Source organism: Kryptolebias marmoratus, linkage group LG14, assembly GCF_001649575.2.
Source record: "Kryptolebias marmoratus isolate JLee-2015 linkage group LG14, ASM164957v2, whole genome shotgun sequence".
In the NCBI taxonomy this organism is placed as follows: domain Eukaryota; kingdom Metazoa; phylum Chordata; class Actinopteri; order Cyprinodontiformes; family Rivulidae; genus Kryptolebias; species Kryptolebias marmoratus.
In genome coordinates, this window is record NC_051443.1 from 26,903,008 (window position 1) to 26,915,974 (window position 12,967).

The 12,967-nt window shown below is 44.8% G+C and overlaps 2 protein-coding genes across 4 annotated transcripts; both read right to left on the bottom strand.

Annotated features, from left to right (window-relative positions):
- Positions 1–3,095: 3,095 nt before the first annotated feature.
- Positions 3,096–9,530, bottom strand: tbc1d13 (TBC1 domain family, member 13). 3 transcript variants are annotated; one of them, XM_017440119.3, is made up of 12 exons: positions 9,416–9,530; positions 7,939–8,012; positions 7,824–7,864; positions 7,692–7,753; positions 7,515–7,614; positions 7,260–7,342; positions 7,022–7,181; positions 6,295–6,505; positions 6,044–6,207; positions 5,799–5,959; positions 5,413–5,470; positions 3,096–4,865 (listed from the first exon to the last, which is right to left on the bottom strand). In XM_017440119.3, exons 1-12 carry the CDS (start codon positions 9,436–9,438, stop codon positions 4,794–4,796), a joined length of 1,209 nt encoding a protein of 402 aa, XP_017295608.1. In that variant the 5' UTR covers positions 9,439–9,530; the 3' UTR covers positions 3,096–4,793. The 3 variants fall into 3 exon arrangements, with proteins under 3 accessions (XP_017295608.1, XP_037835519.1, XP_017295607.1); XM_037979591.1 differs by having other exon boundaries at positions 7,939–8,282; positions 9,416–9,439; XM_017440118.3 differs by lacking the exon at positions 9,416–9,530 and adding an exon at positions 9,203–9,409.
- An 831-nt stretch (positions 9,531–10,361) lies between these two features.
- On the bottom strand, positions 10,362–12,961 carry LOC108250308 (protein zer-1 homolog). The gene is made up of 6 exons (XM_017440126.3): positions 12,878–12,961; positions 12,665–12,780; positions 12,377–12,565; positions 12,140–12,237; positions 11,906–12,008; positions 10,362–11,465 (listed from the first exon to the last, which is right to left on the bottom strand). The coding sequence occupies exons 1-6, from the start codon at positions 12,923–12,925 to the stop codon at positions 11,378–11,380; spliced, it is 642 nt and encodes a 213-aa protein (XP_017295615.1). The 5' UTR covers positions 12,926–12,961; the 3' UTR covers positions 10,362–11,377.
- Positions 12,962–12,967: the final 6 nt, after the last annotated feature.

The window sequence follows — 12,967 nt, forward strand, 5'->3', positions numbered from 1 at the left end:
ATGTCCAGAGGAGGGACAGTGGACATTTGAGACAAAGGATGCTGAATATGGAGCAGCCAGTGAGGAGGACGAGGAAAGGAAGAGGAAGAGCACAGAGAGGTTGATGGATGCAGTGAAGGAGGATCTGCAGAGGGTTGGTGAGACAGAGGAGGATGCTGGGAGATGGAGGCAGAAGGTCCACTGTGGAGACCCCTGAAGGAAACAGAAGCAGGAAGAAAACCAAACAGCTTCAGAAAACTGTGGAAGTTCTTGTAAATCTGATTGTGTCCTGATCTGTCCTCTGCTGTTTCTGTTGATGCTCAGCTGATCTTTGTTCTTTGACATTCAAACACAGTTTACTGTTAAATAAACTCTACACATCTTTGCACAATCATGCTTCACTGACTGGAGAGGTCGGACATCTTAGATTATTTTATTTCATTCTGAGTCCATCAACTTTACACAAGTTCTTCCATTTAATACAAACACTTACTTCTGTGTGAAAATGTTTAAATAATTCTAAAAAATCAGATCGTGTAAAGACCAACTAAAACCAGTCTAACCTGCTGCTTCCTTGTTCACTCCAAAGAGAGAACTCAGTTTGTCTTTGTGGTTTTATGTCTCACCAACTGTAAAATAAAGTGCCACACATCCCTGCAACACACTTTGTCTTGACTTGTACCAACATGTCTGAAGGCTCTCTGGAGGAAAAAGAGTCAAGACAAAGCTGAAATCTTCTCCCATCAGCTCACTGACAGATCCAAATCTGAGGGATGTTTAGTTAGATTTTATGACCACTGTCTTTTTGCATCATGACCAAGTTTCATCCAAGCTTCAGCTGTTGGACAGATGGCCTCACATCTGACTCCAGAATCCTTTGGTCTACAGAGGGTTTGTTTTTCGGGTACTTCTGTTTTAAAATGTTTCAATAATATAAAAAAAACCAAAGAGACATCCTGTAGTGTAAAGACCAACTAAAACCAGTCTAACCTGCTCCTTCCTTGTTTACTTTATTATTTCCATCACAGTCAGAGGAGCAGAACAGTTCACGTTCTTTAAATATTTTCATTTTCGTATTCAATCATAAAAAGCTCTGGGAGTGTCTTCTCTGCTCCGGATCAGTGAACAAAGTCCACAGTGAGATTTATTTGTTCAAATTATTCAGTAACTTCATAAAAACATTTCTCTGACAGGTGCAGCAAAGTTTCTGCTTCATTTTCTAACATCTTGTTCATATTTCTGTGGATCTTTTCTGTAACAGGATAAAATAAGAACAGTTTCTCAGGTGAGCACCATTCTCAGAGAAAAAGCACAAAGTTCTTCACAATCAAATACTTTGAAAGGAATTAGAGATTTTTACAACTTCTGCTCTACTTCTAAATCTACACCAACAGGAAGACAGGAGGGAGGAGGCTTCTGGAGAGAGCTTCTGTGAAATCATGTGACCACAGAGTTCCTCCCATCAGCTGATAAAGTATAAAACCTCTAAACCTCTAAAGTCTGCCTTCATTCGACTCTCTGCCTCCTCAGCTCCACAAAGCTTCCTGACACCAACATCAGAAGGTAAGATCACTTCAAATGTNGGTGAGGGGGGCCGTTGGGGGGAGAGGTGTGCTGTTGGGGGGTTAGCGGTGCCGTTGGGGGGCGAGGCCCCTCCCTTGTATAACAGTTGGAGAAACTCTGCTGTCAGATAATTTGTCTCTGACCACAGAAACTTTTGCTTTACACTGAAATAACTTGCTGTCTTGTAAAATGTACACAAACACGTTTTATTTGTTTAAAAGTCAAAGTTACGAGATAAACATTTCACTAAAGAGATTTCTGCAGAGTTTATACTGTAAAAATAAGAGTTTTACCCTCATCGTTAAATGTTATGAAGCAGAAGTTTTCTTGACTCAGGACTCATCTTAAAGTTATTTTAAAAAAAAACAAAAAACCAAATCTGCCTCCGTCTTACATTCTCTGCGTTAAGCTAACTTCACTAAAAGCACTTTAGTCTTTACAAAATAAAAATACTTCTGATTATTGTTAATCGAGTATTGTTAGCTAACTGCTAGCTAACCGTTAGCATAAAGTTAGCTAGCAGTTAGCTGCTGGTCACACAGAGAGTCGTTAGATTCGCGTTTTTTACACATCAACTTTTTTTTTGCAGGTTGTGCAGGGAAAAGGAAATTTCAAAAATAACCCTTCATTGTGCAGTTATGTAAGCCATATTAAACCCAGACTTCAGACAATTTAGAGGCTGAATTATCCCCGGAGCTCCAGCAGAAACTGACTGGAGTTTTAGGGAAAGTCGCTTTTTAAATTAATTTAAATTTAAATTAAAACTAAAACTACCCGTCGGTAATTTGGTCATTATTACAAGTAACCGTTCCATTCTGATTAAAAAAATCAGCCCTACAGCTCTTCTCCGCCTTTGTTTTTAGTCGTTTTTAGATAATTAGCCCGTCTTACCTGCTTTAACGCTCCTCTCTGCTCGCGCCTTCAGTTTCAAATAAAGCGGGGATCAGGGTTGCCAGATAAGAAATGACGAAATATCGTTCAGCTGCTTCAAAATGACCCAAACTATCAGATCGGACTTCCTGTTGATATGTTGGGGGTTACCGGATCCGGAAATGCCAAAACTATCAGATATTTATGGAGGTTTTTATTTATTTATTAATTTAATGAACCCTGAAACCATCGTTAAAATCCGATAATTATCGTATATCTGGCAGCACCGGAAAAGACAGATTAAAGGGAGGGGGCGGGGCGACACTGCGTCATCTCATGCTGCGTTTAAGTGCGGTCGGACATTTGAGAGTCAGATTGTTTAATTATAGTCAGATTCGTCCACAGGAGCTGTTATTTCAGTTTATTTCTTATTTTCATCCATCATGGCCGCCCCCATAAATCCTGTAGAATTCAAGCCCTGATAAAAAGTTTTAAGTTACTAAAAACATCTGCAAAGATTTTGTTTTTAGAGCCTTAAAACATCCTAAAGCGTGAAGGAAGAGGTTTCAAGCTGAAGTTTCAAAATAAGAGTCTGTCTGTCATAGTTTAAAGAAGTTCAGTTATTTTTCAGCTTCATAGAAACTGATGGTTTCAGGAAAATTTCATCCATTTGAGTCATTTGATGCTTTTCAACAAGTTTATTTAATTTCACATCTGCAAACATGTAAAAACAATTATGTACAAATTTATTTCAACACAGGAGACAATTACAAAACCAGAGCTTACAAAATGTAAATCATGCAAAAAACAGAATTCTCTTCAACAATCGTCCCCGAAACCCAACGAGAGGGAAATAAATACAAGCTGTGGCTTTAATTCGTAACAGTCCCTCAGAGGAAACGGACTTTAAATCCTGCGAGGATCAAAATACCTTCAAGCGTCTGTTTTGGTCTTTAGACATTCTGGCTGACGAGGCACCAATGAAGAGGAACATCTTATTGATTCAGGTTGGCTTCAGAAAAAACCTCCAACAGAAACAAACTAAAGAGTTCAGTTTTCAGTTTTATATCAGCAGCTGATCAAAGGTAAGAATTTTAATTTCATTAACTTTAGTTCCTTCAGTCAGAGCAAACTGAGCTGGATTTTTATCAAACATTAACTTTTATTTTTAAACACAGTTTACCATCAGAACCTGAACCCTGGTTCGGTTCTGACTGAAGACCGGTTCTGCTCGGGCGGCGCCTTCTAGTGGCCGACTCTCAGGCTGCAACCAAAGGAGGGTTTTAAAGAAAAGATTTAAATAAAAACTAAATCATTTGTGCTGAATCGTTCCAAACAGAAACGCTTCACTTCAGAGGATTTAAAAAGGTTTAAAGTACGAGGCGACGTCTCATTAAAGACAATTATCTCCCAATAAAGATTCGATGTTTCCTGTTTGATTTAATGATTTATTTAGTGTCATAAAAAAGTGACTTTAAAGCAATAAAAGCAGAAACAGGAAAACAAACGTGAGGATTTTTAAAGGTTTTTCCATCAGTGGGAGGAGAGACACTGACGGCTCGTTTGGCAAAAACAAAAAAGATGATTTAAACTTTGATTCTGGATTCTTAAATACTGTCTGTTTAACAGTTTCCACAGATTCAACTGTTTAAAGGTTTAATTTAATCTGAGTTCTGTTTCACCTCCTGACTGTCCTGGAGTCTGGATTAAAACTTTATCTGAAACCTGAAGGTTTACAGCCTTGAACTCAGAGTTTAAATGTTTTAAATCAGAAATCAGGAGGAAAAGGAGTTTAATCCGTTTGAACCCAGATTTTAATCCTTGATGCCAAACAGCTGCTTGGAGCTCAGCAGGTTTCAAGGATTTATTTTAAACGATTCTAAACGGATCAAACCGCGACATTAATCTGAGCCCCGTGAAGCTGAGGTGATGAAGGGATGAACCGATGAGGGGATGAAGGGATGAGGGGATGAAGGGATGAACCGATGAAGGGATGAAGGGATGAACGCTGAGCATCAGAAGCTCTTTTTGGATGATTTGATTTCAGTGTTGATCTGCAGATCTGTAGTGTCGTGTTGCTGTTGCTGTCCCTCCTCCTCCTCTTCTTCCTCCTCCTCCTCCTCCTCCAATAAAACTGTTCCTTTTTTTCTGTCACATCATCTGTTCGAGAACGCAGAACGCAGAAGAACCGTTCCCAGGATGCGTGACGGAGAACGAGGCGCCTCCTTCTTAACTCAGAACCAGTTAGAACAGGAAGCGTCCTGCAGCTCGTCACGCCGCGTCCAGATTTAATGTCTTAACTCCACCTACCCAAGACCCGCAGGACCCGGAGAACCCTGGAGAACCCTGCAGAACCCCGGAGGAACCCGGAGAACCTCAGGTTAGGAGGAGGAGTTCTCCTGCAGATCTTTGGCTTTGGTCAGAATCAGGTGGACGTCTGAGATCGGATAATCCTGAGAGGAGGAAGAGGAGGAGGAGGAAGAGGAAGAGGAAGAGGAGGAGGAGGAGGAGGAGGAGATGAAGAGGAGAAAATCATTTAAAGAGAAGCAAACTGATTCAGAGGTGAAACAAACGTCGTCTGTTTCATTTAATTAAAAATAAGCAAAAAGAATAAAATAACTTAATATTTTAGTCTTAAATCAGTTTTTAACTTTTTAATTTTATCTTTAATATTTTAACTGGAACCATTTTTAATGCTGTCATGTCTTCAGATGGAACAGAATGAATGAATGAATGAATGAATGAATGAATGAATGAATGAATGAATGAATGAATGAATGTTTTCTGAGTCTGTCAAAGCAAACAGTGAAACTTCCTGATGGCCCTGAACGCAGCATCCTGACACCTAAAGAATTCTGGTAAACGGGTAAGATCAGAACCAGCTGGACCCGGACCCAGACCAGCTGGACCTGGACCCGGACCCAGACCCGGCCCTGACAGAGGATCAGGACCAGCTGGACCCGGACTCGGAGCCGGACCCGGAGCCGTATTCAGACCCACCTGCAGCAGCCTCATGTTCACGGTGAAGTCTCCTGACAGCAGGTTCTCTCGGATCAGTCTGGAGACAGAAACAGAATCAGGCGGTGTCGGTTCTGATCTTCACTCAGAACTCCTGAAGTCTTTTCCTGTTTTAATGCAGTTGTATTTTATCTTTAACCCTTTCAGGGGTCAAACGCTGGAGTTCACCTCAGAAATCAGAGGATTCTTCCAGCAGGTCAGAAACCAAACCTGAACCTGAATCTGACTCAAACTTTAACAGATTCAGATTCTTGACTGAAACTCCAGAATCTGAAACAATCTGACAGAAACCTGCAGCAAACCTGAGAAGATTTTTAAGGAACATTCAGAACTTTAGGGAACATCTGAGCGGCGTGTGGGCTCCTCACATCAGCATGGCGCAGCAGACCAGGATCAGGAAGTGGAAGCGGTCCTTGTCGGAGAACAGGGTGTCCCAGATCCGGATGACGTCCGGCAGGAGGAACTCCTGGGACAGCAGCAGGGTCAGCCAGCGGAAGGTGAAATACTGAGGCTTGATGTTCTGCTCCTCCTGTCAGAACCGACAGAACAATCAGAGTGACAGGTTCGTGGCAGCGGCCGCGGCGGGTGATCATGTAAACGCGTGCTGCGGTACCAGTCTGAGGAACAGCTCCGGGTCCTTGTCCTTCAGCATGGCGTAGACGCTCTCCATCTTGTAGGTGATGCCGCACTGAGAGTCGTCCAGACTCTTGATGAAGTTGTCTCGGTTCTCCGACATCAGGTTGGTGAAGCAGAAGAACGTGTCGGCCTCGGCGTGCTCTGAGGAGGAGGAGCCACATCACAAACACCAATCAGAACCCATGAACGAAGCTGGAAGAACCCGAGCTCCCGGCCGCTAAATCGGACCTTTCCATTGGCTGTTGGGGTCGGTGGCGAAGGTGTAGTAAACGGGGCCGACGAGCTCGTTCATGCCCTGGACGTAGGCGATGCCCGGGTTCAGCTTGGCGTAGATGAAGAGGATCCGCTCCACCACCTCCCAGTGAGCCTCGCTGCCGTTCGGCAGAACCTCGTACTCGTTGGACGGGTACAGGTTCAGAGACTTCCCAGGTGAGCTCACCTGAGGGGAGGACAGAGGCGGAGCTTCAAGAAGGCAGGAAAGAACAAAGATCAACTCAAACTGTTTGATTCTTACACACATATGTTAAAGTCTGACCAGAGAATCAAACTGGTTCAAATTAACTTTAATGAAGTAAATCTGATTCATTGATGGAGACAAACGCTGCAGATAAATAAACATTTTAAACATTTAGAAACATTTATTTTACTGATTCTTCAGATCAGGTGAAGGATTTAAAGCAGATAAATACAATCTGAGCATCAAACTCGTCTCTAAACGGTTTTATTTTTTATTTTAAAGACTTTAAATATCTTTAAAAGTCAAAAGAGAAAATTTATTAACTGACAAAAATAAAAACTAATAAAATTAAAACGTCTCTCTGTTATTTTATGTTTGTCTTCTTTATATTTCTACATTTCTGATTCATCTTTATTTCACTTCTTACCTCCTCTCCATTCGCCCCTCCCTCCTCCCTCCTCTCCCTCCTCCTCCTCCTCCCCCCTCCCCTGAACTCACGTTGGTGACCCCGCTGCGGTTCCGGTTGACGGTCTGGGCCTTCAGGGTGGTTTGCTCCACTCGGCGCCGCAGCGTCTCGTAGTCGTTCTGAGGGTCCAGGATCAGCTGACAGGGATAATCCGTGGGCCGCTGGAAGAAGGCCATGTCCGGGTACAAGCGCCTGAAAACCAGCGGGCACACGGTCAGCCGCTGCTCGGGCCGGGTCAGGAACAGCAGAACCTGAAGAACCGGGGCTCACCTCACGTCTTTGTCGATCTGCAGTAAGATCTCGTTATCTTTGAAGTAGGTGTTCCACCGGCTGTCCGGGTTCGGATTCAGAGGCTGAAAGAACAACAGGAACGTCTGAGAGGAGGTTCTACAGAACCTGCTGCCATTTTGACCCAAACCAGGAGGATCTGGAGCCTGATAGGTCAGACGGAACCAGCAGAACCCGAGCTGGAACCACAGGAACCTGTGGTTTAACGGAACCAGGCTGGACTTCAGCCGGACTCACGTGATCCTCCAGCGTCACGTCTTCTCTGGACAGACCCATGTTGGCTTTGGCCAGGCCCGGCTGGATGATCATCTCTCTGAGGAACTGAGAGTAGACCTCCCTGTGAGGACAGGGGGGACGTTAGGACACCCGGGGACATCTGAACTTCAGGACATACGGTCCGAGATTCAAACTGACCTCTGTTTCTTCAGGAAAGACTCCCATAGCGTCTGATCGAGGGGCAGGTAATTCAGCAGGATCTGAGGAGATACGTGAGATCAGCAGATGCTTCAGGTCTGGATCAGGACCAGGACCAGAACCAGAACTTACCTTCCAGCACAGAGACCGAATGCCTCCTTCGAACGGGATTCCTGAAGGAAGAGAGAACAGCAGTCAGATCAAACCCGACCCTGAAGCCAGAGAGTCAAACCTGACAGATCTTCACCGTTGAAGCACAGCTCCCTCAGCGTCGGCAGCTTGATGTTCTCTTCACCTAAAGCTGCTTTGAACTCTTGTATTCTGAAACAAAAAGGTCAAAGGTCAAAAACGTAGGGAGAAGGAAGTCCAACTTTTACTCTGAAAGGTTTGATTTTAGGACAAAAAAACAGATCTGATCTTCATCAGGTTCTAATCAGCAACATCCGACAGATTCACAGGTTCTGGATCAGAAGGTTCTGCTGCTCTGGAGCTCCAGGTGTGTGTGAACACAACGCCAGGGCGGGAAGACATCAGCAATGACCTCAGAGAAGCAGCTGCTGGGAAGGGTCAAAGGTCATCAGGAGTCCATCGCTACAGAGAGGAAGATTATTCACAGGAGGAGACATTTAAGACAGATTCACCCTGAAGGTCAGACTGTGCAGTGAGCTCAGTCTCTACAGGCCTCAGTCAGCAGGTCAAAGGTCAAAGCCTCTTCTCTCTAAAAACAACATGGCAGCTCGACTCAGGTTCATCTGAAGGAACCAGAAGACTTCTGGAGCAGAACCAGGGCAGAGAACAGATGTTTACCCAGAATGCACTGCAGCTGATGGTTTGGGACCTGGGCTCCTCTCTGAAGTTAGTCCGGACCAACCTGAGGGTCTCCAGATGAGCCACAGAAATTTAAATTTATTGCTAATAAATAATTTTTCTCTTTTGTTAAACGATAAAAAGTGAAAGTTTCAAATGAAAACAAATCATCTGTTTGCTGAAGCTGTTGGTGGTTTTAACGCCGTTTCCTCCCTTCAACCAAAGGCGGGTCAGGAACCACTGATCCAGAGTCAGAGGTGATCCCAAACACAGCAGAACGGTCCAGAACCAGAACCTCAGAGGGCTGAGCAGAAACCAATGAGCTGAAGCAACGCTGGAAAGAAGAGTGGGCCACAACTCCTCCACAACCATGAGAGAGACAAACAGGAACCAATGAGCTGAAGCAACGCTGGAAAGAAGAGTGGGCCACAACTCCTCCACAACCATGTGGGACACTGATAAAGCTATAAATCCACTGACTGAGTTTCCAACAAACAAACAAACAAGAAAACTGAATGAAAACCATGAAAAACAGAAATAACTTCCAGGTGTTTATCTTCACATCTGGATCCTCTGAGGATCAACATCTGCTGTCAGAAACACAAACATGTCAGCACATTCCAGCTGGATGTCAGCTGATGTGCTAACAGGAAGCTAATGCTAACATTCTGCTTTAACTAACTTAGTTTTAGGATTTAAATCACCTCACGAGCTCCATACGGCTGGAATAAAATGTTATTTCATTTAACCTCCTGCAGCGGTGTGTCATTAAGGATTAGTCTCTTTAATGAATCTCGTCCTGTGCCTAAAGTTAGCCTTTGTTTGGTTAGCGGAGCTAATGCTAATGCTAATGCCAGCTTGCTGCAGGAGCTGCTAGCAGTCCTCGGTCCTGAACAGGTGAGAGGAAACAGACTCACCTGTTCTTGTACGCAGTAGACATGTCTGAACAGGTGGAGCTGTAATTCTTTCAGCTGTTTCCAAAAACGGAATGAATTATTAGCCACAGGGAAGTAAAGTCATGTGACTTCCGGTTTTCACAGGAAGTCGGAGCAGCCAAAACTAAAACATCGACGTTAATAAACATTTTTCTTTAAAACCCGGTAAACTGAAAAAAATACTAAAAATATGCATATGGAGGGTATTTCTGTAGGTGTTTTTAGTTTGTTGAAATTAAACAAATCACAGAATTGGACAAAATAATTTAATGATTAAATGTTTTTATTATTATTATATGTTTTAAACCAGTTATATTTTAGGTATTTTTAATATTCCTTTATTATATTTCTGCACCTAGCCATAAACAAAACAACATTTATTTATCTGGATTATTGTAGTTTGTTAAATTCTTCTGTTTTGCTGCCACCTAGCGGCGGGTTGAAGAATCCTGAGTTTTTCTTTTTACAGCAGAAATATTTTTATTTAACAGCTGAAAATTCTGCTTCTGTAAAACATATCTGAGAATGTTGGAATCCATTAAATGTGAAGGAGAAATAAGAAACCCTTCAATCAGGAAGAGTTTCTAAATTTACTTTTGTTTTGAAAGTCTGGGAGGAGGAACCAGCTGTAAAGTCAGGACTGAATCTCAGGGAGTTTTATTTTTTATTGATTAAAGGGCAGAAATCTTCCCAGACCCTCCTGATTCTGTTTTTGTTATTGTTAATTAATGGAAACATTTGTTTTTTAAAGCAAACCAATAAAAACAATAAAAATCCATATTTTCACCTGGTTCCTCAGAAGGTATTATAATATTAGTTCAGTTAAAAACTTCTGTTCTCTGGTCATAAAGCTGATAATTCCTCTGACTGTGGTTTAAATTTAAAGATTAAACAAACTTTCTGAAGTGAAACTTGTTGACAGAACAAATGAGTTCAAACAGTTTTATTAACTGAACAAAGAGAGAAGAAGTGGAACAGATTTTATCGATTTGATCAGATTTCCTCAGTTTGAAGACAGACGTCTTCATGAACCAGGTGTGTGTGTGTCTATCTGAGTGTGTCCAAGTGTGTGTGTCCAGCTGAGTGTGTGTGTGTCCAAGTGTGTGTGTCCAGCTGAGTGTGTGTGTGTCCAAGTGTGTGTGTCCAGCTGAGTATGTGTCTCCAGGTGTGTGTGTCCAGGTGAGGGTGTGTGTGTGTGTGTGTGTGTGTCCTGTTGGCGTTACAGTTGTAGGTTAAAGTAAATAAATCCGGTCCGGTCCGGTCCGGTCCGGTTCTGTTCTGCAGTTCTCGTCCTCTCGTTGTTCAGGAACAGAGTCTTCAGACGTTTTTGGGCATGAAGTGATTTTATTTTCAGCTGGTGTCAGATAAATAAGAACTGCAGATGAAGGTCCAGGACTACAGGATGGGTTCTGGTTCTGGTTCTGGTTGTGTGTGCAGATCCAGTTAAAGTTCCCAGTCATCTTATAAAACATCCACACAGTAAAAGGAGGAGCCCCACACAGAATATGTACATATTTAACACACGGGTCCACCGCGGCGCCTGCAGCTCCTCTGCACACACCAAGCTAAGATTCTCTGTACATTTGTTCACGGGTCGGCGCCGCGGGCCGAGCCCAGCGCCCCGGCTCCAGTCCAGTTCTGAGCCCCGTGACCCGTCTGACTGCGGTTAAATCATTAACACACACACAAACACACACTGAGAGAAAACCCGAACACCCCAACATCTTCAGGCTCCTACATGTCACACATGAAGGCCCGGCCCGGCCCGGCCCGGCCCGGTCCGGTCTGGTCTGCGGGGAGGCGGGTCGGACTCGGTTCTGCTCTAGGAAATAACAGGAAGAAAAACGATGCACACAAAGAACCGTGGTGGTGATGACAGCAGGAGGGGGCTCGGCTTGGTTTCATTCACGTTTGGTTCTGGTTCTGGTTCTGGTTCCGGTGGAGTCAGCCTCTGTGTCCGAAGTTGACCTCCGGCCCGTTGTTCGTCTCCATCGGGTCGTCCTTGAAGTTCTCACACTGCTCCATCACCTTCCTGAGGAACAGCAGGTTACAGGAAGTCAGCTTTCTTCAGGACTTCCTGTTCTGAGCTACGACAGACATAGACTCTTATTGTGAAAGTCCAGTCCTCTTCCTGTTCTCTGAATCCTCCTGAACAGGAAGGATCTACGGGGGCGGCCATGATGGAAACAGGAGGAAGAAAAGCATGCTGGGTAATACAGAAGCTGCTGAGGAGCTGGTTGCCATGGCACCTCAGGCAGAAACTCAGAGTAAAAAGTAAGCCTCAGACAGAACTTCTGACCCGTGAGCAGCAGGAGGTTCTGGTGGAGCTCCACACAGAACCAGGTCTCACTGCTCACTGAAAACTGATGTGTTTGGGGGAAAGTTTCAGTTTTTAGGGAACCTGTCTGTCGTAGGACAGCTGCATGAAAACTGTGACAGAGAATAAAAATGTTCTGAACCCGGGGGGGTTACCTGGCCATCTCCTTGGTCTCAGGATGAGAACTGTCCAGCTCCAGAACCTTCTCCAGAAGACTCACTCCTCCTTCTTTGATCAACAGGGGGCAGTATTTACTGGCTGTGGAGGCAAAAGACACCATCAGAAAACGAAGAAATGTTTCAGGTTTTGACTCCTGATCCTCAGATCGGTCCGCAGGAAGCTGGAAGGTTTCGGGCAGAGTTAGAGGAGGTTGCTGGTTCGAAACTCACGGTAAACGGACACCAGGTTGTACAGAGCCCAGGTGGCCCAGTGCTGACTGACGGGCGAGATGCTCTGAGGCAGCAGGCGAAGGATCGGCTCGAATGACCTGCAGGGACAAACACCCGCGGCTCACACACTTCCTGTTTACGGACTTTTACTTTGAAAAGCTGAGCAGGAGGCTGCAGGGGGCGCCAGAGAGCAACGTGTGTTTGTTTCACCTCTGACCTCTGACCTCTGAGCCTCACCTGTAGTTGATGTTGCGGCGCGAGCTGACGTCCCAGCTCTGGATGGCGTCCCACATCCTGTCCATCACGGTGTCCCTCCGGGGCTCGTCCATGGCCCAGGCCTCGGGGCCGTCGAACATGATGTGTGAGAGCACGCCGCAGGCGTTGTACGACACCTCGATGCCGTCCGCCTTGCTCTCCAGGAGGTTACTGCATCAGAGACACACTCTGAGGATCTTAGCTCAAAAACATTTAACAAACATTTCATCCGAGCCGCAGGAAGACGTTCCTGTTGAGCCGTAAACTCACCTGAAGACGGTGATGAACTGCGGCGTGAGCAGCTGAGGCCTCAGACCTCTGACCTCTGCCACGTTCCCCAGCAGACCCAGCATGTTCCGGTGAAGCTCCTGCTTGTCTGGAAACTTCTGGGGTGAAAACAAACGAACAGAACCGTTAGAACCGTTAGAACCGTTAGAACCGGAGAGCAACGGGCGCAGAGACGCTCCGTGTCCCGGGACTCGCCTCCAGGCACTCCAGGAAGAGACTCATGCCGCGGCAGTTCAGGAACATCTGGCAGTTGTCGGGCGTCTCGTCGGTGATGTTCCACAGGGC